Source organism: Lutra lutra, chromosome 15 (genome assembly GCF_902655055.1).
Source record: "Lutra lutra chromosome 15, mLutLut1.2, whole genome shotgun sequence".
NCBI classification, from domain to species: Eukaryota; Metazoa; Chordata; class Mammalia; order Carnivora; family Mustelidae; genus Lutra; species Lutra lutra.
This window is the reverse complement of record NC_062292.1, coordinates 69,364,216-69,390,491: the sequence shown is the minus strand read 5'-3', so window position 1 is coordinate 69,390,491 and position 26,276 is coordinate 69,364,216. Positions and strand designations below refer to the sequence as shown.

General features: G+C 51.4%; 3 protein-coding genes, 1 long non-coding RNA gene, 1 other non-coding gene and 1 pseudogene across 29 annotated transcripts in view; 4 read left to right on the top strand and 2 right to left on the bottom strand.

Moving 5' to 3' along the window:
- UBAP2L (ubiquitin associated protein 2 like) overlaps positions 1–17,459 on the top strand; it is a 41,629-nt gene extending 24,170 nt beyond the window's left edge. For 6 of the 19 annotated variants that reach the window (XM_047704157.1, XM_047704161.1, XM_047704160.1 and 3 more), the window contains 17 exons: positions 611–888; positions 1,046–1,218; positions 2,417–2,606; positions 3,321–3,375; positions 3,793–3,967; positions 4,295–4,367; positions 5,679–5,874; positions 5,954–6,042; positions 7,809–7,862; positions 8,476–8,557; positions 9,302–9,519; positions 9,942–10,047; positions 14,553–14,620; positions 15,344–15,541; positions 15,627–15,718; positions 15,948–15,998; positions 16,828–17,459. In XM_047704157.1, the coding sequence (XP_047560113.1) occupies positions 611–888; positions 1,046–1,218; positions 2,417–2,606; positions 3,321–3,375; positions 3,793–3,967; positions 4,295–4,367; positions 5,679–5,874; positions 5,954–6,042; positions 7,809–7,862; positions 8,476–8,557; positions 9,302–9,519; positions 9,942–10,047; positions 14,553–14,620; positions 15,344–15,541; positions 15,627–15,718; positions 15,948–15,998; positions 16,828–17,119 (2,390 nt within the window). In that variant the 3' untranslated portion in view covers positions 17,120–17,459. Of the gene's footprint in view, positions 1–610; positions 889–1,045; positions 1,219–2,416; positions 2,607–3,320; positions 3,376–3,792; positions 3,968–4,294; positions 4,368–5,678; positions 5,875–5,953; positions 6,043–7,808; positions 7,863–8,475; positions 8,558–9,301; positions 9,520–9,941; positions 10,048–11,351; positions 11,751–14,552; positions 14,621–15,343; positions 15,542–15,626; positions 15,719–15,947; positions 15,999–16,827 lie in introns of those variants that run through there. The other 13 variants (XM_047704166.1, XM_047704171.1, XM_047704168.1 and 10 more) reach the window with 6 other exon arrangements.
- On the bottom strand, positions 36–18,460 carry LOC125085661 (collagen alpha-1(I) chain-like). Its single transcript, XM_047704224.1, has 2 exons — positions 17,960–18,460; positions 36–172 (listed from the first exon to the last, which is right to left on the bottom strand). The coding sequence occupies exons 1-2, from the start codon at positions 18,458–18,460 to the stop codon at positions 146–148; spliced, it is 528 nt and encodes a 175-aa protein (XP_047560180.1). The 3' UTR covers positions 36–145.
- Positions 6,461–16,830, bottom strand: LOC125085665 (uncharacterized). Its single transcript, XR_007122984.1, has 2 exons — positions 16,285–16,830; positions 6,461–6,500 (listed from the first exon to the last, which is right to left on the bottom strand). It is a non-coding gene; the product is annotated as an uncharacterized LOC125085665 (long non-coding RNA).
- Positions 8,263–8,399, top strand: LOC125086478 (small nucleolar RNA SNORA58). The gene has a single exon (XR_007123216.1). It is a non-coding gene; the product is annotated as a small nucleolar RNA SNORA58 (small nucleolar RNA).
- Positions 17,722–21,175, top strand: HAX1 (HCLS1 associated protein X-1). 7 transcript variants are annotated; one of them, XM_047704215.1, is made up of 7 exons: positions 17,722–17,792; positions 19,032–19,291; positions 19,460–19,653; positions 20,267–20,318; positions 20,443–20,549; positions 20,677–20,767; positions 20,920–21,175. In XM_047704215.1, the coding sequence occupies exons 2-7, from the start codon at positions 19,057–19,059 to the stop codon at positions 21,003–21,005; spliced, it is 765 nt and encodes a 254-aa protein (XP_047560171.1). In that variant the 5' UTR covers positions 17,722–17,792; positions 19,032–19,056; the 3' UTR covers positions 21,006–21,175. The 7 variants fall into 7 exon arrangements, with proteins under 7 accessions (XP_047560171.1, XP_047560169.1, XP_047560166.1 ...); XM_047704213.1 differs by lacking the exon at positions 17,722–17,792 and adding an exon at positions 17,893–18,073; XM_047704210.1 differs by lacking the exon at positions 17,722–17,792 and adding an exon at positions 18,367–18,481.
- Positions 21,176–23,440: 2,265 nt separating this feature from the next.
- Positions 23,441–26,271, top strand: LOC125085623 (uncharacterized; annotated as a pseudogene).
- The last annotated feature ends 5 nt before the right edge of the window (positions 26,272–26,276 follow it).

Here is a 26,276-nt window from a genome sequence, read left to right as displayed (position 1 = left end):
GGAGAATGGAAAGTGACTTGAATTCTTTAAGCATGGGAGTATGAGTGCCAGACGCTGGCAGGAGTCAAGGGTGGAGAATATGTCTTGAAGTCAGAAGAAGGGCAGTGGGGCAGCCAGCTGGCTAGTATCCCCTACTGATCTTCCCCTAGTCAGACAGGCTGAGTTCAGAAAGCTAGGAAATAGAAAAAAGTTGAGGCTTAGGATGTCTTTATTAAAATTAGACACATACATAGTTGCAGTCTTCAGTTGATCTGGGGGTTTTTGGATTCTCCCTAGATTGGTTTTTGGTGTTTGAAAATAACACATTGCCTTTGAGAAGGTTCATGGACTTGGCTGTTTTAGGACTTTACATTCTAAATATGGACAGTTCCTAGATCCTGTCTTACAGAGGCAGGGTCGTCGTGCTGGCTTGATTGGGCTAAACTTAGAACAGGTGTGATCCGGTGGTTGTCACTTTCAGAAATGAGGGTAAGCCCTAAAAAGAGAGCCTGTTTATATGAGGTACTGAATGTTGAGGGTCTTGTTTTCTGCTTTTTAGAGTAGGAAAGTAGCATGTGTTTGAGGTTTATCAGCATGTCTGGTCTCACACATACTGGGTTTCTTCATACAGATTTGAAGAACCCAAATGATTCAACCGTACACAGCCCCTTTACCAAACGCCAGGCTTTCACCCCGTCTTCAACCATGATGGAGGTGTTTCTTCAGGAGAAGCCACCGGCAGTGGTTACCTCCACCACCGCACCTCCACCCCCCTCTTCTCCTCTGCCGAGTAAACCCACCTCGGCCCCGCAGATGTCTCCCGGCTCGTCAGACAACCAGTCCTCTAGCCCTCAGCCGGCTCAGCAGAAATTGAAACAACAGAAGAAAAAGGCCTCCTTGACTTCAAAGGTAGCTGAGCTGTGAGATGGGTGTCATCTTAGGGCAGGACGGGTATGGGGTTGGGGAACTGAGATTATAAGGGGAGAGTGCAGATTGGAAGCAGAGGTTCGTCGTTGTCGTTAGTGTCACGTACGGTTGTACTGAAACCCTTCCCTTCTCTCTGTAGATCCCTGCTCTGGCTGTGGAGATGCCTGGCTCGGCAGATATCTCAGGGCTGAACCTGCAGTTCGGGGCTTTGCAGTTTGGGTCAGAGCCCGTCCTTTCTGATTATGAGTCCGCCCCCACCACGAGCGCCTCTTCAAGCCAGGCTCCCAGCAGCCTCTATACCAGCACGGCCAGGTAGAGGACACATCAATCATAAGACTTTTTTAATAGGGCTTTTCCTACTTTTTCTGAGTCTCGGGCTGATTCCTTTAATTCGTAAGAGACTGAGCCTCTGGCTGAATGAAGGAAAAGTAAAAGCATTTCACTAAGTATTTCAAAATACCATTACCAGTGTTGTCTCTAACTCGGAACAGGTGGAGCGATGCCCCTTGGGTGCTAGAGTGTCTGCGCCCAGTTCTTTTTTTTTCTTTTTTAAGATTTTATTTATTTATTTGCCAGAGAGAGTGAGCACAGGCAGACAGAGAGGCAGGCAGAGGCAGAGGGAGAAGCAGGCTCCCTGCCGAGCAAGGAGCCCAATGTGGGACTCGATCCCAGGACGCTGGGATCATGACCTGAGCCGAAGGCAACCACTTAACCAACTGAGCCACTCAGGCGTCCCTGTCCGCGCCCAGTTCTTAAGAGCTGTGTGTGACACCTTTAGCAGGAGGACCTTGCTACCTGGCTCACAATGCCTCTGACACATTTGGTCCTTTGCTGTGTGCCTTGTGCCTAAGAAGGGTGTGTCTCTGGCTTCCTAGAAAAGATGGAGCACTGATATATCACATAAGTTAAATGGAACCTTTCCTGCCTCCTCCGATAACCACGTGGGAGAGCCAGCGGAAGCAACAGCAAATCAGGAGGACTTTCTGGGACTCGGCCATTTTCCTTAGTCCTTCAAATTTAAGGACAGCGGTGTTAGGCCCTAGCCTAACCGGTTGAATCATCATTGACATTGATGCATGTGAATATTTTAAAAGTTCTTTTCAGGAGAGTTTTACCAGTAACCTTATATGTAATAGGGTTTCTGAGAGAGCCAGGAGGTCAGAGTTCCTTAAAATGAATATGAGCAAAAGATGACTTTCCTCGTGCTTAGGTTTCCTGTGAGGGTGTTTCGGAGGGATCGGGAGTGGTCCATCCTTTCTGCTTTTGTCTCTTTTTCCCGTAACGGCAGAACGTAGGGTAGGTGTTTCAGTTTACACCCCTGATTGATTATATAGGATGTGGAAATGCCTATTGTTGTCAGGAAAAGATTTTTTCTTTTAATCTTTTCCTGGAGGTTTTCATTTTGACTGTAATCAAATTACCCTAGTAGAAGATCTCCACTATTTCCTTCGTATCAGTGGATCTGTTCTGCTTCGTTTCTCTGAGATTTTTCCTTCTGCATTCCCCACAGTGAATCTTCATCCACAATTTCATCTAACCAGAGTCAGGAGTCCGGTTATCAGAGCGGTCCAATTCAGTCGACAACCTATACCTCCCAAAATAATGCTCAGGGTCCTCTGTATGAACAGAGGTCCACACAGACTCGACGGTACCCCAGCTCCATCTCCTCATCACCCCAAAAGGACCTGACTCAGGCAAAGGTAGTGGCTTTACAAGTCCCTGGGCTGTGGTTAGGACAATATTGGGGAGAGTGTCTTCAGTGTTAGAGTTTTACTTCTTGATAAATGGTACTGGGATACCTCAGAAGTACGGATTGAGAAGCTGGAAAAAGCACATTTCTGTGGTTGGTGATATTAAAAAGTTCTTTTCAGCAAGCCTAGATATTCAGAGCCAGAAACCATTCTCTTTGCAGTAAAGATTCATTCTTTGTAGTAGAATCAGTGTCAAATAATGGTACTTTTCTGGGAAGATCTGAGTTCTAGACTTCTGGGTGTGTACCAGTAGACACCTTGCTGTGTCTTGGCCCAGTGCGGGGACAGCATGTCCCAGAGGTGCTATGGAGTGATGGTCAGATGCAGCCAGCGCACTGGCTGGTTTGGCTGCACTGTCGGACTTCCCCGTCCTCCCCTGGGGCCCTAGACTTAGGCCTTTGCTGTGTCTCTTCTGGGTTTGGGGTGTCTCAAGCAGGTTGGGGGTTGCCTTCTGCTGCCGTGGGTCACACGGGATTGGCGTACCTTGTTTTCGTTCCATTTTAAATTCTTGTCATTCTGTTGGGATAGTCCACGTTACGTTAATCCTTCGGTCAGCTTACAGAATTCTCTGAAAGATTTGTTCGTGGAAATTAAGCTGAGTCAGTGCTGACTGGGCCTGTCCACTTGAGCTTGTTTCTTACTCCTCTGTTGTTTTTGTACCAGAATGGCTTCAGCTCCGTGCAGGCCCCGCAGTTACAGACCACGCAATCTGTTGAAGGTGAGTGTTCTTCAGGCCTTTTCCTCTATGTTGTAGTGTTTTTCCTCCCGCTCAGCATTTTTTGCTTTTCTTGGATTATAGTGAGAAGAGCCCCGGCCTTGGTCATAGTCTTGATTTGGTTCTGCCTTGCTATTTAATACCAAACAAACTTAAGTTTCCAGTTTCTTTGTTTTAGAATAGTGATAATACCCTTGGTTCCCTTAATTGCATAAATGAGATCAGTGCCCTGAAATGCTTAGAATCTAAAAAGAGAGAGAGAGAGGGAGAGGGGGTTACCTAAACACACAGAGTCCATTATTAAATAACTCACACTCTTGGCTTGGGGACAGCCTGGGACTCCCATGACTAGGAGTCTCTTTACTTCTAATAGACACTCCTTTCCTCTGACGAGGTGAATTATTTATTCTTTATTTCCAGGTGCTACAGGCGCTGCAGTGAAATCTGACTCACCTTCTACTTCGGGCATCCCCCCTCTCAGCGAAACGGTGTCTGCAGCTTCCTTACTGACAACAGCCACTCAGCACTCATCCTCCTTGGGTGGCTTGAGCCATGGCGAGGAGAGTCCAAATGCTACCACCACGCAACACAGCAGGTGATTTGGGTTGCGCTGGACGTTGGGGTTGTGCGGTGCAGGAACAGAGCTCTCTGCCTCAGCTCTCCCTGCTGCCTGGCAGGGGCCACGTTAGCGAGGTGGATGACCTGAAAGCCACGGGAAGTAGAAGCAGAGGAGGCCTGTCCTCCCTTCTCAGCAGCCACTCTCACTGGGTCTGCTCCCTCCTTTGGGCTGGTCACTGCGCTCCCCGTGATCTCAGGTCTCCTTGGCCCCGTCTTCCGCCTCCTCTCCTCACCCATGTTCCTGCCGCATGCTCTGGGTCCCGTAACCACAGCAGCGTGGCTGATGGCGGCCTCCTCTTTGCAGCCCCTTAGCCACGCAGCAGAACACCCTTTCATCATCCACATCTTCTGGGCGCACTTCTACATCTACTCTTCTGGTAAGTGTGATACTGCAGAAGAGGAAGTGGTTTTCTGTACACTTCTTAAGAAGGGTTCTTGGAAATCTCTTCAGGGGACAGCAGAAGCAGGAGAATCCATAGGTGCTACAGGGCTGTGGGCCAGTTCCCCAAACCCCTGAGTCTTTTTTTTTTTTTTTAAGATTTTGTCTATCTAAAGAGATTACAATTACCTAATTATCTAAATATTATCTAAAAATTATCTAAATATTTAATTATCTAAAGAGATTACAATTAGGGCAGAGAGGCAGGCCGAGAGAGGGGTATGCAGGCTCCCCGCTGAACAGAGAGCCCGATGCAGGGCTCGATCCCAGGACCCTGATATCATGACCTGAGCCAAGGGCAGAGGCTTAACCCACTGAGCCAGGATCCCTGACTTCTGAGTCTTTATGTGACTTTTTTCTTTGTTCCTTAACACTGAGGTGGGTGGGACTTTGTATACTCTGACAAGTGCTGTAAGAATGTCCCTTTTCCGTTCTGGCTGTTCTCATCCCTTGGTCTGGGCTGTGCCACACCTGACCGCTGAAAATCATCCGTGTGAGTCTGGGCATCAAGCTTTTGATCAAATCGTTAATTTTAGTCTTGTGATTTAGAGCAACCATTTGTGGAATTAGGCTGATAGGGTAAGGAAGTTGCATTCTGGGCAAAGATGTCTGGTTTGCCAGGAACCTGGGGGAAGATGATGAGCGCTGAGTCTTCCTTCGAAGTCTCTTTTTCCTTAGACACAGATTCATCAGAACTTGCTGAACTAGTGAAGGAGAATGTGGGAGGGAAGACTGGGATGTATTTCTCTGACTTGAACAGTTCTTGGCCAACCAGCACTGGTTTCTGGGGTGTTGGTCCCCGCTTACTCTGCTGCCTCTGACGAGGGTGATGTGCAGTGGGTCTGTTAGCCACCCCTGCCTGACGAGTCTTGGGAAATGGGTAGCTAGAGGGTAACTCCTTTCGCAGAGGGCACCCAGGATTCAGCCACAGCCTTTTTTTTTTTTTTAAAGATTTTATTTATTTATTTGACAGAGATCACAAGGAGGCAGAGAGGCAGGCAGACAGGGGAAAGCAGGCTCCCTGCTGAGCAGAGCCCGATGCGGAGCTCGATCTCAGAACTCTGGGATCATGACCTGAGCTGAAGGCAGAGGCTTACTTAACCCACTGAGCCACCCAGGCGCCTCGGCCTCAGCCTTTTTAATTGGGCAGCTGATGTGCTTTCCCCAGCAGGAGAGAGTGTGCATCTCTCCTGGCCCGTTTTGCTAATCACTGTTTCGTCCTGTCTCCCACCGCTCCCCCTTTTTTAAGCACACAAGCGTGGACAGTGAGGCGAACCTCCATTCTTCCTCCAGCACTTTCTCCACCACATCCAGCACAGTTTCTGCGCCTCCCCCTGTGGCCAGTGTCTCCTCCAGTCTCAGCAGCGGCAGCAGCTTGGGCCTCGGGCTCAGCAGCAACTCCACCGTCACAGCCTCAACTCGGAGCTCGGTTGCTACAACTTCAGGTAGAGGGTGGTTGGCGCTGCTCTGGGACAGGGACGAGAAGTGAATGTATGACAGGGTAAAAGTGATTTCTCTTTCTAGGAAAAGCTCCTCCCAACCTCCCTCCAGGGGTCCCGCCGTTGTTGCCTAATCCGTACATTATGGCTCCGGGGCTGTTACATGCCTACCCGGTAAGTGAGACCGAAGTACCTTCTCCAGACGATGAAGACGGGGTGGCTGCCCTTGGCGGCTGTGGCTTCAGGGGGACCCTCTAGGTAAAATACTGAATGAACGAGTTGTCATGCGTAAGCAGACAGGTTTTTAATCTTTGTAGTTTGGGAAGAACTAATCGTTTCTAGGGAGGAAGGGATAAACCGAGGCCATTTTTCCTGTTTTGTATTTTGTCTGTGAAACACGGACTCTGAGCCTCTGAATCTAAAGGCCAGAGAGTCCGTCTGCAGTCAGTCCCTTTCAGATTCTCTGAGAACTATTTTCTCTGGTTGGATTGATGCCCTGTCTTGGAGGGTCTTTGCTGGCCCTGACCAGCCAGCTAGAGTTCTCTGACCTGATCTGGGACGATCTGAGAGCGACAGACAGCGGTAGCTTTTCCCCCTGCTGTTTTCTTCTGTCAAATTTGTGGGTGTGGTGCCTGTTAAGATGAAGGGTGTTTATTTTGAAATGTTTAAAAAGACACGTGTTTTGCTCCTCAGAGCATCCATGTAAATATCATACAGAGGAAACATCCAGTAATGTTTTATACTTTTTTTTTAAGATTATTTATTTATCTGAGGGCGCCTGGGTGGTTCAGTGGGTTAAGCTGCTGCCTTCAGCTCAGGTCATGATCTCAGGGTCCTGGGATCGAGTCCTGCATCGGGCTCCCTGCTCAGCAGGGAGCCTGCTTCTCTCTCTCTCTCTCTCTCTCTCTCTCTGCCTGCCTCTCTGTCTACTTGTGATCTCTCTCTGTCAAATAAATAAATAAAATCTTTAAAAAAAAAGATTATTTATTTGAGAGGGAGAGTGCATGAGCGGGAGGAGCAGAGAGAGAGAGAATCTTACGGAGATTGAGCGCTGAGCACGAAGCCCAGCATGGGGCTCAGTCTCATGACCCCGAGATCATAAACCGACCCAAAACTGAGTTGAACGGATGCCTAACTGTGCCACCCAGGCACCCCTACACTTCTTTTTTTAAAAAGATTTTATTTATTTATTTGACAGCAAGAGAGAGGGGACACAAGCCAGGGGGAGTGGGAGAGGGAGAAGCAGGCTTCCTGCAGAGCAGGGAGCCGGAGCCAAAGACACGCTTAAATGACTCAGCCACCCGGGCCCCTCCCTTACACTTTTTAACAATAAACATACCACCTTAGTATCCATACATTAGAGAAAATAAAGAGTAAAATGTGAAACCTTTCTGAAAGAGATAAGTATTAACCCATGTTTTCGAAGGGGTGACAAAGACTGGTGGGATAGAGAGTGACGCCGGCCGCTCCCACGCAGCTCCTGTCTGTCTCACTGCCCGGGCAGGTGGCCTGGTTGAATCAGTGTGGCTTATAGTTTAAAGAGAGTTTGAAAACCTTTCATACATCACTTAATCTTTTTGTAGTTTACTTCTTTCCTCTTGAAGGAAACTGAAAGAAGTAATCTGTGTCGTATTCCTAAGAATGACTTGCCATGTTTCTTTTTTTTTTAAAGCTTTTTTTTATTTATTTATTTGACAGAGAGAGAGAGATCACAAGTAGGCAGAGAGGCAGGCAGAGAGAGAAGGAAGCAGGCTCCCCGCTGAGCAGAGAGCCTGACGCGGGGCTCGACCCCAGAACCCTGGGATCATGACCTGAGCCGAAGGCAGAGGCCCTAACCCACTGAGCCACCCAGGCGCCCCACTTGCCATGTTTCTTAGCACCTTGGGCTGCTCCTGTGGTAACAGTTCCTGTTAATACTGTAACACGCTTTTATCTTGCAGCCACAAGTTTATGGTTATGATGACTTACAGATGCTTCAGACCAGATTTCCCTTGGTGAGTACACGTGTGTAGAGCTTCGAAAAGAACGAGATCTTCACCTTACCCTTGAGGGGTTCATTTGATAAGTCACAGGCTTAGCTCTTGCCCAGCCTGCATGTCCACACACAGACTCTTGATTCTCAGGCTCTGTTAGAACACAGGGACTTTGGAAGTGGTTTTAACTGAAGGTAACTTTTTGTTTTTTTTAATCAGTTGGGATTTCTTTGAAGTAAACAAATTTTAATGTGATCCATATCTCCGAGTACTTGGGAGCTCTCTGGGTGCTTTTTCCATATGTGTCAGGTGTTTTGAATTACAGACGGCAGTCTCTTTTCCAGAAGTAGTAGACTGTTAGGTATATACGTGAAGGTCTGAGTGTATCCTTGGTTCCGATGGCCTTGATGTGTTTCCTGGTGGGCATACCCGTAGACCTTGTCTGACTGTGCCTGTGGCCAGGCGAGGGGGACAGTGTATGCGAGAGTAACTTGGAGTTGGTGCCAGCTCTAACCAGCTGAATCGGTGGCTGGGGAAATTGCGGCACTCCCAACATGTGCTTCTCACCTCTGTTGTTACTCCTGCTGGGGACTGAGTGGCATTGAGTGTCTGCTCTTTGATTTCTCTCTTCTAGGATTACTACAGCATCCCATTTCCCACGCCCACCACTCCGCTGACTGGGAGGGATGGTAGCCTGGCCAGCAACCCTTACTCTGGTATGGCTGGGATGGGGCTGAAGGAAAGGAGAGTGTGTTGGGATTGGTGGCAGAAACCTGATTAATAGGAGGGGGGAAAAAACTGTAAGAAGGACCCCAGTTCTCGCTTTAATTAAGACCTTTGGCAGAAGGTATAGAATGGATGTGATGAATCGGGGTGGGTAGATCTGGAATGCTGCAGAAGGTGGACATTTTCTTCTCATCCTACTTTGCTGTCTCCCAGTGGTTCCGGGTGACATCTTGACTTAGTTTTCCCTGCTCTTCTCCAGTCTTTCCCAGAGGTGGAGTGCTTGGACTGGCCTTTCTCTGCTCCTCTCCGCTCCTGTCCCTGCTCACAGTGGCAGTCTCAGTGCCTTGCCTAGGCCATGCTTCTTTTTATGCCTGACCTGTCGTCCTCTTCGACCTAGCTTTTTCCCTGCCCCGTTACTGTGTTCTCAGTCCAGCATGGAGTGTTCCTCGTGGAGGGGAAGCAGGGGAAGGCAGGAAGGGGGCGGATGAAGGGATAGGAGTGGGCTGGGCAGAGAAATCATGCAGGAGCTTTGTTCTCGGGGTCTGTCTCCCACAGAATTGCACAGGCAGCTGACGTTTGGCTTGACTTAGCACCGTGCTGAGCGTGCACTTGGCAGTGCTGAATGTTGCCATAAAGAAACTTAATTTGAAGAATTGAACTTCGAATTGTCCGGGTCAGGGTCTTCTGCAGTTGGGCTGAAAAGGCAGGAGGTCATTTAGTCTCTGCTGTCGTAGGTGACCTCACGAAGTTTGGCCGTGGGGATGCCTCCTCCCCGGCCCCGGCCACAACCTTGGCCCAACCCCAACAGAACCAGACTCAGACTCACCACACCACGCAGCAGACATTCCTGAACCCGGCGCTGCCTCCTGGCTACAGTTACACCAGCCTGCCGTACTACACAGGGGTTCCGGGCCTCCCCAGCACCTTCCAGTATGGGCCTGCTGTGTTCCCTGTGAGTACCTGGGCTTGATCCTTCCATGTGGTGGTGGTGAATCCCAGCCCCCGGGCACTAGCCTAGCTGCCTTCAAGGCTGGATGACTTTTTAATGATGTGGGAGGAGAAACATTTCCTCTTCTGGTCTATTGCTGGCCTGGCAGAGGGAGTGGGGCTAGAGTTGGTGGTATTGGGATGAAGGTTACCTATTCTTAGAATTATCTAAAGAGGATAGGAGATGTGACCCCACAGAGCTTTGTCCCCAGACTGTCTTCATTCCTTGCGGCAACTCGCCCCTTTCCCTTCCTCGAACTACCATTTCTTGACTTCACTGGTAGATTTTATAAAGCTCTGTAGGGAGCCCAGTCCCTGGAGTAGGACACAGTGAGGGGATGGTTCTCGGCCACCACGTCACCTCATTTCTAGCCCTTTTGTCTTCAGGTGGCTCCTACCTCTTCCAAGCAGCATGGTGTGAATGTCAGTGTGAACGCATCGGCCGCCCCTTTCCAACAGCCAAGTGGATATGGGTCTCACGGATACAACACTGGTAAGCGCCCCTTGACCCTGGCTGTCCGTGGTTTCTGCAGGACGTGACTGAATGAGTTTCAGGGAGCAAGACGTGCTCGAGAGACGGGGCTGCTGAGGCATGCTGTTAGCGGCTCTGCAGAGGGTTTTTCCTGTGCGACTGATGGGGGTGTCTGTCCGAGCAGCAGCAGCCGAGGGGCTTGACGGAAGAGCATGTGTCCAGCACTCATAATGGGAATAGCCCGGGGCATGTGTTGGCTGTTGTTCTGTTGGCTGGCCTAAACTCTGCGGGGGAGGCAGGGCAAGGGGCCCCGAGGTGTCACGGAGACATCAGTGGAAGTGAGCACTAGAGTGTCCAGTACCGGTAGGTAGCACGGAAGGCGAGGTGCTTGCTGAACGGCAGACTTGGGTGGGTTTGCTTTTCACTCCTTTTTTCACGCAGCCCCTCTCTGTTCCTTAGCTGGGAAACCCAGGATGTGGAGAGAAAGCATGGGATACGAGTGCCCAACAGAGGGAGAGTAGGACCTTCAGATCCCTCCTTTGTATGGCTGATCTCTTTGGCAAAGTCTGTGCGCACATCTGATGGCAGGAGGGAAAGGCAGGAATCCTCTGCACGGGCACTGGCCGCACAGATAACTAGTTCAGCACCGGCCCCCGTACCTGATGTCTGCGCCCCTTCTGAAGCGGCTTCATGCACTTTCTTCAGTGACTTGTAGACAGACACAGGGAGGAGCTCGTTGGAGTCACAGGGAGTTGGGATCGAGGGTTTTTCCGAATTCTGAGCTGTGCTGTCATGGTGATTGGGATGGAGCTGCCTCTGTGTGCTTCACCCGTGTGTGGGCTCCAGGTGGGTCGGTCGTCCGAGCTTCTCGGTGATTGGGAAGCTGAGCTGAACACAGGGGGCAATAGATCTAGCAACCAGTAGCCAGGCAGATCTTTGAACTGTGTTGGAGCAACTTGGAATGAGTCTGGATTTAACCTGGAGAAATCCTGAGGCACCCCACTCCTTGTGGCTGCCCCTCTTACCAAGCAAGGTGCACCGTGATCCTTGGAGGGGACGATTGTAAGCTTTCTCACTTGGAGTGGCCCCATTCTGAGAACATTAGATTTAAGTTTTAGGTGGACCAGATTTAAGAATTTTAAGAGGTAGGTGATTGATAATATTAAAGAATGGCGTACCACATTTTTATTCCCTTTAAGATTTCAGAAATCTGCCATAACAGTCTTTTGAGCACCCCCAGTTCCCAACCCCACAGAGGGCTCTTATCATCCCATTCCTCATCAACCTCTAAATTCATTTATTTTTATGTATTTGATTCCTTTTAGGAAGAAAATATCCACCCCCTTACAAGCATTTCTGGACGGCAGAGAGCTAATTTGGCCCAAGGCTGGGGGCTGTGTTTTGTGTGTGTGTATAAATTTGCACTGAAGTCTTGTTTCAGAAACCAGACCACTGAGGAGAGCCTGCTGAGCTGAGGCCATGGCCTGCGTGGCTTGGGGGAAATGAGTTGGTGGATACCTTCTGGGCTTTGAACTTGCCCTTCCCCCGTTTCCCTCTCCCCCATGTGTCTGGCCCTGTCTGACCCATTTCGAGTTGAAGCGGCGCAGCCCCTCCGAAGCCTCAATGCACACCTGCTGTCGCTTTTGATTTCTGGAAGGCATGTAGTTTCACCTTGTAACACAACATTTGTAGTCTTCAATAAACTGTGGTATTTCTTTAGCTAACTCTGGCGTTCTTTCCGTGCATGTCTTTCTGGACACCAGGAGCCACTGTTGTGCTGTGGATGAAGGGTGGAGGGGGGCCTTTTTGATCAAACCAGCATAGCCAAAGAGCTAAGAACCGTTAGCTTCTCGCCATGGTGATTGTATTAAGGTGGGAGAGGGGAAGCGGCCTTCAGGTTCCAGCCCTTTGACTGACTGGGAAAGAGCGAGTTTGTAGAAAATCCCTGACGCTCCCGGCTTACTCCAGCTCCTTCACTCTTCCACCCAGCTCTTCCCCTTGCCTCTGACGTAGGCAGAGGGACAGGCCAGAAACAGCTTGCAGTGTCCTGCCTCGGTGAAAGGCGGAAGAGGTGGCGTTCAGAGCTGCTTTAGGGAAGTGGCTTCCAAGGCCCCAGGCCAGGTGGCTGGTGGAGATGTGAGAATCTTTAGTGACCAGCTGGTTGAGGACTGCCGCCGTGAAGCTGCGCTAGCGGCAACATTGTTCTTCCGCTTCGACCCTCGATAGGGCTTCTCAGGGATGGCGGATTAGCGTTGTTCTGCACTTGGGGGTGTGGCTGCGCACGTGCGGGAGAGGTTTGCTTAGACCTCTCCCTGACCGGGGAAATTCTTACCCTCGGTCCAGCCGCTACAGAGTTCACTTGTATGGTGTGAACACCATCCTTGCTTAATTGGAAACCCAGATACTCCACTTCCTTGGTATTTGTTCCCAGCCCCCTGGAGTGACATTTCCTGTGAGTGTGACCGCATCTCCCAGGGGCTGCCGTGCTGGGAGACGTTGGTTCTTGCTTCTCGGTGCTGTCCACATCATGTCCGTGTGGTCACCACTGCTTGGGAGTTGGGGGGGGCAGACGGGACGTGGACTGTTGGAAGGAAAGCAAGAGAACTCTGGTCTGAGGAGCTTTCTCGTAACTGGTGAAGGGTAAGTGGAGAAGCCAACGCCTGTTCCGTCTCATGCTCGCACTCAGACTGTTAGGGCTGGTAGTGTTCTCTTGTCCTGTATCTCCAGTCCCTTCAGCCAATACCCAGACTGAGTCTCAGGACCAGAAGCTGGATTTCAGCTAGTCCAGCCTCTGGAAAGAACGAGGCCAGGTGTGGGGAGAGCGGGGTGGGGGGGTTGCTGGCAATCTAAATTCCTCCCTCCCACCCAGCTTGAGAAACAAGGTGGCTGTTCCTCTCATCCAGTATGGGGTAATCCTGGGCGTCTGCAAGGTGTTTGAGCCTTTGCAGTAAAGATCAGTCATTGTCTCTGATTTCCCTCAAAAATGTTAGTACTCTTGTCCCATTGCGCACTCAGCCCCTTCCACACAAACCTCGGTGGCTTAGCCTTTTCCGTAAACGCACTGTTGTTGAAGTTACATTCATTACCCATGATGTGTACATGGGCACATGGGGGTTTGAAGAGGAGGGGGCCAGACTACCCCCATTAGTCCCTGTATGGTCCCTTTCTTTTACTTCAGTGCCTTTGAATATAGAGTTGCTGCTCTGAAGATCGCAGTATCTTCTCATGCTCTGTTTCTGTAGTTCTGTTCCTTTTGACTTGTGCTCTGGGAGGGCTTTCCAGGTTAAGGTGCCACTTGTGTTAGGAAGGTCCTCCAAGGAGGGCTTAACCTTTGAGGGCTGCCTTTGTCCTTGGCATTGGGAGGATCGGGGTTCTGGGGGGGAATTTGTGGTTTGGTCACGTAAGCACAGTGGTTCTAAACACTCTTGCATCGAAGTGCCCCTCACAGCAGGAGAGAAGGGTCCAAGGATACAGGCTGAAAGGTTTTTCTGAAGTTTCATTTAAATTATCTCCTGTGATGAGATTGAATGTATCTTTAAAAGTGTGCTTTACATTTGAGTTATTTTTCCTCAAATCTTGGCATAAAATTTCTCTCGTAAGATGCTCACTGATTTTATCTGATGGCTTCTTTCTGTCGCCTGACCCGTGGCCCCATTCCCAAGGGTACAGTGTGTGTACTTCAGTGTCAGGAGTAGAAATTAAAATGAGGAGTGGTACTGCTCTGGTTTCCTTGAAGTGGCAGTGGTAGTAGGGAGCTCTTCGGCGGGAAGCACGCAGGTTGTTGGGAGCAGGGGTCAGAGCCTGTGTCCACGGAGCAGCTCAAGTTGAAAATGACGTCGGATTTTGTGTTCCACGTAGATCATAGGAGATGGCCTACGCCACCACCTTCCTAACCTCCCCCACCCCCACCCCACCATGCTTAGGCTTAAATTTCTTAGCTGAAATGCACCTCAGTGTCTGCTCGTTAAGTTGTAAGTACCCAGCCTAGAAGAGCCAAGACTGGAGAAGCTGGGCCAGGGGAGCAGAGACTCCGAGCATGCGCCCTGCTTTTGGGGTTGGACTGGACTGCCCCTCCAGCTCTTACCTTATGCTGTGAAAGCACGGATCCTGAGCCCAAAAGTGTCTCTTCATGAACAGAAAGAGCCCAGACTACCTGTCTTCCAGGAGCAGGACTGAGTGGAGTCTGGGTGGGTTGATTTGAAATGGATGTTAAAAGTTTAATCCATTTCTTTTTGGGCTTTGGCACAAAAGTGTTTTGAAAAGTATGTTAGTGGGGTTTGGCTATGTTTCCTTGCCCCACAAAAAGCAGCTGCCTTGCTTTCTGACACACATACTCAGTACATACCTGGAAAGGGCAAGAGATTTGGGTCATGAGCTCTCCTCCCTCAGGACTGACCTGAGCTGGACAAACAGACCAGACTTCCCTGGCAGAGCAGTAGCTAGAAAGGCTGCGCATGATCTCCTCGCCGGGAGAGGGGCCTGCGGCCAGCTGAGCTAACCCTCCTGTCTGTTTCCTCCTCCCCCAGGTGTATCAGTCACCTCCAGTAACACGGGCGTGCCAGATATCTCGGGTTCTGTGTACTCCAAAACCCAGGTAGGTGCCTAGCTCTGGAGAGAAGTGGAAAGATAGGGACAGAGAGGAGGTGGCATGGCAGTGACAGAAGTTCAGTGAGCAAGCACGACCCTGACGGGCCCGGAAACCAACCCTAGATGAATGGTCTCTGGAGGGCAGTTTCTCAAAGAAGTTGAAATCTAACCCTCTGAGAAAAAGCCAGAGAAGTGTGACAGGACGATGAGGCGCGGCAGGTCGCGGTGGTGTGTTGTGGGACTCCCTGTGTTGCTGTCCTGACTTTGTTTACCCACTGCCAGTCTTCTTGCAACTTTCCAAGGGAACGATGTGGAATGAAGGGAGACTGGTTCGCTCCGCTCTCTGTACAAACAAGGAGCAGGAAGTACTGTTAGAAGCACGGGATGTTAGAGGAGGTGTGCCGGAGCACATCCTTCCTAGCCAAGAGCCTTGCCGCGGATGGGCCCGGCTGCAGGGTGGGGCGACAGTAGAGTCACAGGGCACACTCACAGCCATCTTCTCCTGCGGTCCTGACAGCTGGAAGTCAGGAGCACCCCTGTGTTGTGTGTGAGAAACAGGAGTCAGAGACAGCGAGTCCTTCTCTGAGCGGAGACAGACCCGAGCACCGGGCACCAGGTGCAGGGCTCCTCTGCAGACGCGTACGGCTCTTGGTGGTGGGGGGCTTGGGCTCAGAAACTCCAGGGATTGGTTTGCTGACCCCTTTTACTGTCTCTCCATCCCCCTGCATAGCAGTCCTTTGAGAAACAAGGTTTTCATTCCGGTACTCCTGCTGCCTCCTTCAACTTGCCTTCAGCCCTAGGAAGTGGGGGGCCCATCAATCCGGCCACAGCTGCTGCTTACCCGCCTGCCCCCTTTATGCACATCCTGACCCCCCATCAGCAGCCGCACTCCCAGATCCTCCACCATCACCTGCAGCAGGACGGCCAGGTAACAGCCCTCCCCTCTCCTTTCCCTTCCTCTTCCTTCCTGTCCCTTAAAACTGCCCCCCTTTCCTCTTCTTACCCTTCCTCAGCACCACCTTCACCCACCCCTCCCAGCGCCAGCCATGGGCACACAGCACACACAGACACAAGCGCACAGAACACCAGCCACGGCTGAGGAGAGGTCAGAGAAGGGGTCAGGCTCAAACCTCCTTTGCCCTGTTCCTTTGGTACCTTTCTCCTCTACCTCCTGTAGCACAGCTGCCCTCATCCCATCAGACCTGGGTCACACCTGCCCTCTGACCTCTCCCAGCCTCCCCCCTTCCCTGACATTGTAGCTTTCCCTTCTAATGGTGGAGTTCTATTGTCAAAGTTTGTCCCTTTATTTTCCATATATCCTGGTTCTGCCTCAGCTACCATATTTGCAGATGGTTCTCTGTTGCCAGCGCCAGCAGGAGGAGCAGGTAATGAAACTGAATGATGGTGTGCTTGAACCCACTCCTTTCCAGCCCCCATTTCACCTCCACAGCCTCAGGGAACTTGAAAAGGCTGCACGGTCACAGATCAGGACACACGAACACAGACACCTTGCTGAGCTCTCTGGCCTCCCGTCCCTCTCTTGTCCTCCCCTCCCCAGTGCCCTCTTTTTTCTTTCTGCCCTTCCCTGACTCTGGAAACACTTGGTTACTGGCATGGAAAGGATTCTTGGGGCAGCATCTGGAGCCTGGGGCCTCAGACTGTCTCTCCTACCTTGCCTGCAGTGGGCTCTCAGCGCTGCTGTGTGGTAGGGGTGGGGAGCTGTGGTGGTAGTACAGGTGACCTCTCCTCCATCATAGGCGGCCGGGGAGCCGGGATAAGGGCTTCCTGGCTCAGAGACAGCTTCCCGACTTCAGGTATTCTTGGGATCAGTGAAATCACCGTTTGATCACTCCTCTCCAAGAGGCCATAATTCTCTTTAGAGAGAGTAGCCTTTTCTCAGAGCAGTGGTGGGGGTGGGGGGAGACGGTGGGATTGAAAGTGGGTAGGACTCATTCACTGTCTTGTCTTCAGAAGGTAGCTGCCGTCTTTACACTGCTGCCCTGTTGAAAGGTTGAAAATGCTGTTCGACCTGTCACAGGTGCTCTAGCAGCTCTACACACCAGGTTGTCTGGGGTTGGGAAGTAAACTTCGGAGTAGTTTCTAAGCAGGGGGAATGGGAGAGCAAGACAGTTTCCAGATCTCCATCTGAAGATGTCACAGATTTGTCCCACTAACTAGACACCTTTTTCCTCCTCATCGTCCCATTCCCTGCAGACGGGCAGCGGGCAACGTAGCCAGACCAGCTCCATCCCGCAGAAGCCCCAGACCAACAAGTCTGCCTACAACAGCTACAGCTGGGGGGCGAACTGAGGCCCTGACCCTCTTCTTCTCCCGGTCCCATCTTCTGAGAGGGCTTCTCAGCCTGGCAACTACGGATACAGCATCAAAGAAAGGAATGGGGGGGGGGGGGGTCCCGCTGCCCCCTACCCCCAGCGGCCCGCCCCATGCCTCAGCTTCATGTCTGTCCCGTTCCCATACCATCCCCACTCTGTTGTATGTATTATAGGATTTGTATTTTCTTTTTTTTTTTTCCCCCTTTCCTCTCCTACCCCCTTGCATTCAAGATTATGAAACTTTGCTGTGGGCCCTGCCTTCCTTTTCCTCCTCCTATTCACCCTGGTGGTGTATGGGTGAGGTGGGGAGGGGGGACCCCCAAATATATATCAGCCCAACAGCCCTGAGTCTCCTTCTTTATTATTAGGAAACAAAACAACAACAAAAAATGGCGTCATGAATATGAACAGCATTGTCAGATGAATTAGTTGAAGTGTTTTTTTTTGTACTGTGTCCTCAAATTTAATGGATTAATGTGTCTTGTATATATAAAAAGAAAACCTCTACCTTCAGCCTCTGCCCATTCTTGATCCGTCTAGGACGGTCTCGTCGGCCAGCTTGGCGAATGGGTGTTCTGTGCCAGCCGGTCCCCCGGCGGGGCTCCCGAGTCGCGGGAATAAAAGCTCTTTGGCCATAATGTGCCGCCAGGATCTTGCCCCCGGGAATTCCCTTTCCTTCTGCCCCAAGGGTTTCACACCTGCGAGGAGCCGCTGCACGACCCCGTTCCCTCCGGAAGCTGCCCCCGCCCCCCGCGGCAGGTTTCGGGCCGTGAAGGGAGGGAGTGGACAGCAGATACTGGGCGGGAGGAGAAGATGAAGCAGGAGCTGGAAGAGTCGGCGTGCGGTGTAGACGGGGCGTGCGGTGCAGACGGGCGCAGGCAAACGCGCGGGAGGAGGGAGCGTTACCTGCAGCCGCCGAACACAAGGGAGACCGGGCGCTCCGCGAGAAGAGGGGGGGTCTGCGCGGCGGCGGCGGGGCCGGGAAGGTCGGGGACGGGCCGGGGGATACTCACAGCTCCGCACGCCTCCTGCCCCCGCGACACTGGCCCGGTCCCCCGGGCTCCAGCACTAAGCGTCCGCCCCGCAAGCTGCAGAGCCCGCCCGGAGCGGTGAGGACTGCGTGCGGGGTGCGGAGCGCCGAGTCCGTGCGGCCCGGCGGGGGAACACACGCGCGGCCCCGGGCACCTGCTGCGGCCGGCTCGCGGGGCGAAGGCTGACCCCTGGCGGCGGCGGCGGCCTGGAAGCCCCGGCGGCCCCGCGCGGCCGGCGGGGAGGGGTCGGCTCCGGCGGCGGGGCCCTCCCGGGCGGCGGCAGGTTCGCGGCGCCCGCCCACCGCCCTCACCGGAGGCCCGCGGCTCGGGACCCGGCGTTCCGCTCCGCCCCGCCCCCCCCCACCCGCGTCGTGTGGACGGTCGTTTTACGACAGTGCGGGTCGCAGGCTTGCTTTCCGGCAGGCGGCCCGACGCCTCGCTGCGTTTCCGGCCGCGGAACGCAGGCTGCCGCCGGGTACGCATGGGCTTCGCAGGGGTCCGCAGGTTCGAGTCCCAAAACGGGGATGAGCCTCTTTGATCTCTTTCGGGGCTTTTTCGGCCTTTCTGGACCTCGGAGGTTAGAGTGGGTCGGGGTCGGACGAGGGTGGGGGTCCTCTGAGGGGAGCGTGACCCCTGACGCCCGGTTCTTGGGAAAGCATCGTCTTCGTCACCCCTTCACCTGCTGCGGCCGGGACGGAAGTCAGCACCCTGAGCGCTCACCCCGCGGCAGTCACCTGGGCGGCCGCTGAGAGGAGGACTAACAGCAGTTTAAGGCTTTCTCCAGTCTGGGGTGATGCAGCAGGGGCCCCGGGGACGACGGTGGGGCTGGGGGGCGGGCCGGTGAGGGGAGAGGGCTGCCGGGCGCGCGGGGGGCCGCGAGGTGAGGCCTGCCTGGGATGGCGGCGCGACCACAGCACAGACCCCACGGCCCGCCTCTCCCCCGCACCTCGGCTCTGCGCACCCCCGCCTGCCCTCGGCCCCTCCCGCCGAGAGCTCGCGGTGTGGTTTACGGTGGTGCTGAGGTCCTGGTGCTCAAATCTGCCTTCACCCCCAGCCACAGAGAGCCCTTTTTTGGAGGGATGACTCGAGATGAAGAAGAGGACGACGAGGACGAGGAGGAAGAAGCCCCGTGGGGCCGTGGGAGCTCCAGGTTTGAGGGTCCCCAGCCCCCCGAGGAGTTTGGCTTCGGCTTCAGCTTCAGCCCAGGAGGAGGGATGCGTTTCCATGATAACTTCGGCTTTGACGACCTAATTCGGGATTTCAATAACATCTTCAGCGAGATGGGGACCTGGACCTTGCCTTCCCGCCTTCCGGGTGTGTGCTGTCCCCGGACAACCTGTGGTTTCTCCTGGGTTGGTGGGTGAGATCAGGAGCCTGAGGAAAGGAGTCAGGGCGGGCAGCGTGAGAAGACTGGTGATAACCAAGGTTGAAAAGAGCCCAGGTCCTCTCCAGCCCCAGCAGCCATCTGCCCTCTTTCTGCAGAACTCCCGGGTCCTGGTCCTGAGTCTGAGACACCCGGTGAGAGGCGACGGGAGGGGCAGACACTCCGGGACTCGATGCTTAAGTATCCAGACAGTCAGCAGCCCGGGACCTTCAGGGGGGTCTTGGAGAGTGACGCGAGAAGCGAATCCCCCAAACCAGCACAGGACTGGGGCTCCCAGAGACCTTTCGGTGTGGTGAGTGCTTCTGGGCCCAGAGTGAGGGCCTGTGGGGGACAGCTAGTAGAGCACAGACTGGAGGCTTGTCGGAGTCTGACAGACTTGGGGTGGGGTCCTGGGCTCCCCGCTCAGCGTTCATGTCTGTTTTCTGTGTTAAGCTCCTTGTAGGATTTTGGTGGGAGTAGACACAGGGATGGGAGTTCTGCTTTCTGTTAAAAAAAAAAAAAAAATCAGGGCGCCTGGGTGGTTCAGTAAGTTAAGGGTCTGGTTTTGGCTCAGGTCATGATCTCGGGGTGCTGGGATCGAGCCTCGTGGTGGGCTCTGTGCTCAACTGGGAGTCTGTTTCTCCTCCCTCTGCCCTTCTCCTTTCTCGTGCTCTCTTTTTCCTTTTCTATCTCCAAAAAAAAAAAAAAGTCTAAAAAAAATAAGTGTCCGTTCAGGAGAGCCTTTTGGTAGAAGGATAGATAAAACAGATAAGCAGGAGAAGGGGGTGAGTAAGTAAAGTTACCCCGAGTGCGATTATCTCTCCCAGGGAAAGGTGGTTTTGGATCTTAGGGGTACTTTGTGTCCTGTGACCCCTCAAGTTTCAGAGTGAAAGGTATCATTTCACCTACTTTGCTTTTTTCTACAGTTCGATGATATGTGGCCTATGACCCCCCGTTCTAGAGCCAGAGAAGACAATGGTGAGTCTGGAGGGAGAGGCCGTTTAAAGTGCCGTCAGCTCTCCTCCCTGAAGTTTCTTGTCATACTTGGCCCCCTCTTTTCCTCGGACTCTTGATTTCGTGTTTCCTCTCTCTGCCCTTCTAGATCTTGATTCCCAAGTTTCCCAGGAGGGCCTCGGCCCAGTTCTCCAGCCTCAGCCCAAATCCTATTTCAAAAGCGTCTCGGTGACCAAGATCACTAAGCCAGATGGGGTGAGTTGGAAGAGAGGGGTAGATTCTTTGTGGCCAGAGGATGCCATGGAGAGAGCAATCTAGGTAAAGAAACCAGTGAACTCATCTCTATTGATGTTAGAGACACGGTTCGGGCTTCTCCTTATAGACAGTAGAGGAGCGCCGGACTGTGGTGGATAGTGAGGGCCGGACAGAGACCACGGTAACCCATCAGGAAGGAGATGGCCGTCCTAGAGATGGTAAGTAAAGTGTGTGAATCAAAGGGATCCATCTCTTACTTCCTTGAGAAGGGGGAACCCGTACTTTCCTAGTCTTTAATATTATTACTCTCCTTATCCTTTGCCCATTCTCTTTCATTTAGTGTGTCTCTGTGTATCACTTTCTTCCTTAGATCCAGAGTCACCAAATCCTGCAGCCCTGGATGGTGCCTATTCCATCCTGGATTTATTTCTAGGACGCTGGTTCCGGTCCCGGTAGACTTGTCAACCCTCAGAGGCCTTCAGATTCTTTCCACCCTTGGCGCACCATCAGTGGGCTTACCTTTCCCTCCTGCCGCCTCAGGGCCTTGGGTGTGAAGAACAGTGAATTGGGGGTATGTCAGTATGTGACTCGCCCAAACTGACCAATAAAACCTTTATTTATGCTAATTCTTTGGTCTTAGTTTTGTCTAGGCTGTTCTACTTCCTAGTACCATCCAGGGCTTTCCAGATCATTTTGGCCCACAGTGTTCTTATTTCTTAATTTTTTGTTCCACTTCCAAAACCGATTTGATAAATAGGGTCAGGTACCAGTAGAAAATGATTATTCTTAGAAAGGGAGACAATTCCAGGAAAATTTCTACACAGGGACACATTGGGTTCTGAAAAGAGGGAGTGTGTATGGAAATGTAGGGACACTTGCTTCCCTAGCTCTGGGATCACTATGATCAGACAGTTTGTGAGAGAATTCAAGGAACTACATTGGCAAATTTTTTTTTTTTAAACATTTTATTTATTTATTTGAGAGAAGAGAGAGACAGTGAGAGAGAGCATGAGCGAGGAGGTCAGAGGGAGAAGCAGACTCCCCGTGGAGCTGGGAGCCTGATGCGGGACTCGATCCCGGGACTCCAGGATCATGACCTGAGCTGAAGGCAGTCGCTTAACCAACTGAGCCACCCAGGCGCCCAAACTTTTTTTTTTTTAATGTATGTTGGAGAAAATGTAACTAGCACAAAAGTTGCTAGATTTTCTTCTCATTAAGAAACCTTTTGGACACCTGGGTGTTAAACATCTTCCTTCAGCTTAGGTCATGATCCCAGGGTCCTGGGGTCCAGCCCCACATCCCACTCCCTGCTCAGCAGGGGGTGTGCCTCCCCCCCCCCCCCCCCCCACCGCGCTCATGCTCACGTGCATATCCTCTCTCTCTCAAATAAATAAATCTTCTAAAAAAAACAACAGGGCACCTGGGTGGCTCAGTGGGTTAGGCCTCTGCCTTCAGCTCAGGTCATGATCCCAGGGTCCTGGGATCGAGTCCCACATCGGGCTCTCTGCTTGGCAGGGAACCTGTTTCCTCCTCTCTCTCTGCCTGCCTCTCTGCCTGCTTGTGATCTCTGTCTGTCAAATAAATAAATAAAATCTAAAAACAACAGAAACGACAACAACAAACTGTAGCCCTGTGACTGAGAGTGGCAGATCTTACACATTCATTTCCCTGTTTTCTTGAAATGACTCAAATGAGGGATTTTTCTAAGGAAGCCAATCATGAGAACAAAGAAAAAAGGTACAGCAATAAAATTTTGTATTTTCATTTTCTTTATTTTATCTTTTCATGAACAGAAGTTGATTTATTTTATTTTATTTTATTTTTTTTTAAAGATTTTATTTATTTATTTGACAGACAGAGATCACAAGCAGGCAGAGAGGCAGGCAGAGAGAGAGGAGGAAGCAGGCTCCCTGCTGAGCAGAGAGTCCGATGCGGGGCTCGATCCCAGGACCCCAAGATCATGACCTGAGCCGAAGGCAGCGGCTTAACCCACTGAGCCACCCAGGCGCCCCAGAAGTTGATTTATTGTAGCTAAGTTTATATTCTCTATGGTTAGTGCTTTCTATATTTTTTAGGAATTTCCCCAACCCAAGGTGAAAAGAATGCTCTCCTTTATTTATTCTCTCTAAGGTTTTATTTGTTCTGCTTTTACATTTAGTTTTTAAATCCACCAGGATTTTCTCTTCTATTTGATATGAACCAGGGGATCAACTTCGTTTTTTTCTGTTTGGGAAAATGAACACGTGTGTATAAATATGTATATACAAACACTATGAATATATTTTATACACACACACATACATACAAATACACATGGATCCCTTTGCCGGGTCTTTCTGTCTTTTCTGTTAATCTATTTGTCTACCTCTGTGCCTACTCACATTTTAAAATTGCGGGGCTGTATTTAGTAGAACATGTCCTCCCATTTTTCCCCAACTTCTAGTATGTAAGAATGCAGCTGAGGTGCCTGGGTGGCTCAGTTGTTAAGTGTCTGCCTTCAGCTCAGGTCATGGTCTCAGTCCTGGGATCGAGTACCACTTCGAGCGCCCTGCTTGACAGGAAGCCTGCTTCTCCCTCTGCTTGTGTTCCTTCTCTTGCTGTGTCTCTGTCAAAGAAATAAATAAAATCTTAAGTTAAAAAAATACAATTGATTTTTAAAATTTATTTATTTGAGAGAGAGCACACATGTGAGCAGAGGAGGGGGCAGAGGGAGGGAGAGACTCTCAAGCGGACTGCCCACTGAGTGTGGAGCCTGCTGCAGGACTCGATCTCATGACGTTGAGATCATAACCTGAGCCAAACCAAGAATTGGATGCTCAACCAACTGAGTCACCCAGGCTCCCTTGTAATCGATTTTTCGAGTCCGCTTTTCAGCGCATCACCATAAACACATGGAGCTGGAGATTGCCAGACGTGTGGATAGCCCAGAGCCTGAAGGGTGGACATGCAGACGAGAAGCAACTTGGGGGAAACAGACCTGCAGAAAGATGAAAAATTAGGAAGGGCACATTTAATGTCCTTAGAAATAGGATATATTCAGAAAGCCGGAAGATATTCCTACAAAGGAGAAACAAGTAAGAATGAACTTCGAGGAGTTAAATGTGACGGCAAAAATGAAAAACTATCCAAAGATTTTGATGACAAAGTCGAAGTCTCTGGAAAGACCAAGTAACAGAGACAGAAAACAGGAAAAAAGGTACCCTGAAACTAACATACTTATCAACGATACTCCAACTTAAAAAAGAATTTTTTTAAAGAAAAAAGAATAGGGGCGCCTGGGTGGCTCAGTGGGTTAAGCCGCTGCCTTCGGCTCAGGTCATGATCCCAGGTCCTGGGTTCGAGCCCCGCATCGGGCTCTCTGCTCAGCAGGGAGCCTGCTTCCCTTCCTCTCTCTCTCTGCCTGCCTCTCTGCTTACTTGTGATCTCTCTGTCAAATAAATAAATAAAATCTTAAAAAAATAATAAAAAAGGAAAACTGGAATTGTATAAACCATCAAGGAAATAAACCAAGAAAATATCCCAGAAGTGAGGAATATTTACTTCTAATCTGAAAGACCCACCACATGCTAAACAGCAAGGATCAAACAAACAAACCAAACCTCTACTTCAGAACACTAGAGAAAAAGGAAAATCCAGATGATTTGAGAGAGGGTTCAGAGGAATCTGGGAATTCCAGATTCTCGTTTGCTCATCTACCCAGATGTCCCTATTTCAAGTGTCAGAGTCCTACCCTTTTTCTTTTAGGATCCTAACCTTGACGTAGGAAACCGACTGGGGCTGAGAATTCCACCTTCTCTAAAGCTCAGCTAATCCTCCCATTCACGCTGGAGCTGGTGCTCCACGCTGATGCCCACTGGACGCCAAGAGGCTAGGCTTTCCTTAAGTGCTGTAAGGGAGACCACTGGCTTTTGTAGTGTGCCGTGGCTTAGTGATCCATTCTGCGGAACCTAGGATCGCTTCCCTCAGCCTCTCCCTTGCTGGAGGTCCTACATAGGTGCCTGTCCTTCAACCAGTGACGGCTTCCAACGGACGACAGCTGGCGATTTTAACCATTGCATTGCTTCAAGCTACAGACTGTCCATCTTCTACCTACTACCATGACAGGGTTCTTGTCAACCAGCCCGTAAGTGATCACCCAAATTCCACTCCAGAGTTCATGGAACCACTGTCTTGGGTTCCCTGGGAAAAGACTAAGATGAGAAGAGACATGAGCAAAGTTTACTGGGGGTGCTAATGGTCTCAGGGGACACACATGTAAGAAGGTGAGGAAAGCAGGATTAGGCAAAAAGGGAGATTGACACAAGGAAGTTACAAGAGAAGCCTCAGCTGATCCTATGGGGACTTGGAAGCTGGAGTGGCCCTTGTGGTTGTTCTACTTCAAGGCAAAGAGGCCAGATCTTTGCATCCCTGCACCAACCAGTCATTGACATGGGCCGTGTAAGGGGGCATGTCCCCTTGGGTGAGGCTGTCCTGGCCGTGAGAGGTATTCCCGTGCAGGAAGGAGCTGTGTGCTCTCAGCATCTGAGAGTCCCAGCCTGGCGATGGGTGCATTGGCCCCAAAGGAGTCGGGGGGCGGCGGGGGGAGGTGAGGCAGGCATCCGGAGCAGGGGAGGTGGGGCTCAGCACAGCCGGGAGCGCTCTGTCCACTCTGTCCGGAGCCGAGGCAGGGGACACAAAGCTCGAGCACTTTCTCACCGAGGGAAGACTCTGCATGACAGCAGGGCAAACATGCAACGAGTTGGTTTTATTTTAAGTGTCCAATTGGGTGGTGTTGTACCCGTTTTCACGTCCGAGAGACCACCAAGGAGCCGACACCGATGCAATCACATGAGGGTTTATTTGAAAGCTTAAGCTTGGGCCCAAGTGTACCTGGCACAGCGGAGTAGGGACTTGGACCCCGAACTAGATTACAGTCAGAGTTTTTAAAGGCAGAGTAGGGGTGGACTTGGGGGTGGGTGAGGACAAAGGGGATTATGGATGATGTAAGTCTCTAAGGAATTTTGGAAACGAGGTCTCCAGGACCTTGAGGGGCTACCTATTGTCACCAGTAATAAAAATCTTCTCGTGAGACCCTTTAGATGTATATCAGTGGGTCATATGCTTGAGAATGATTGTTGACACTATTTTGGAGGTTTAGAGATAAAGTTTCCTAAAGGAATTATTAAAGTAGACTTACAGGATCCTGGTTGGACCTGTTGGAGTAGGGGGTCAGTCAGGCTAGGATCGTCCTTAGCAAAACCTCAAGGTGAGGGCAGTTGAGTCCCCAGGGGAGAGCCACTCTGTCTGTTTCAAGGGCTTGTCAGTAGGTGAGGAGATTCAATGATTTTCTTCTGCCCCTGTTTCCCACATCAGGTGGGGGAGGTGTGTCACATTCCGCAGGAGAGAGGCATCGTGCAGCAGGAGATGGGGAGAAAGACTGAGCCCTTAGATGGCCATGTGGCCTTGGGGAGTCCCGAGGCTCTCGAGACCCTCACAAGCAGAGTGGGAACGGTAGTGCTGCCTCTCGAGGTGCTGGTGGCCAAGAGCACCGACACGGGCCACTCCCTCCGAGCTGGCAGCATAGGGAGAGGTTACTCCTGGAAGGAATGGGGGTGACAAAGGGGACAGAGCCTGGGCAAACTCCAGGCTCTGGTCATGCACTGGGCCTGCCCTTAGACCTTCTCCCATTATCTCTACCTCCCCGGCCTGTACACGTGAACAGGTACAGATACTGCAGGTACAGATATT

What these genes read in the sequence shown, in the direction of transcription:
- LOC125085661 (XM_047704224.1), bottom strand. Translation starts at nt 18,460, where the DNA reads ATGCGTACCCGGCGGCAGCCTGCGTTCCGCGGCCGGAAACGCAGCGAG. An exon ending in GGCAGGAGGCGTGCGGAGCT is followed by an intron (nt 173 to 17,959) that starts GTGAGTATCCCC and finishes TCTATTTCCTAG; the next exon opens with CTTTCTGAACTCAGCCTGTC.
- HAX1 (XM_047704209.1), top strand. Translation starts at nt 18,502, where the DNA reads ATGAGCCTCTTTGATCTCTTTCGGGGCTTTTTCGGCCTTTCTGGACCT. An exon ending in GGCCTTTCTGGACCTCGGAG is followed by an intron (nt 18,555 to 19,031) that starts GTTAGAGTGGGT and finishes CTTCACCCCCAG; the next exon opens with CCACAGAGAGCCCTTTTTTG. An exon ending in CCCAGAGACCTTTCGGTGTG is followed by an intron (nt 19,654 to 20,266) that starts GTGAGTGCTTCT and finishes TTTTTTCTACAG; the next exon opens with TTCGATGATATGTGGCCTAT.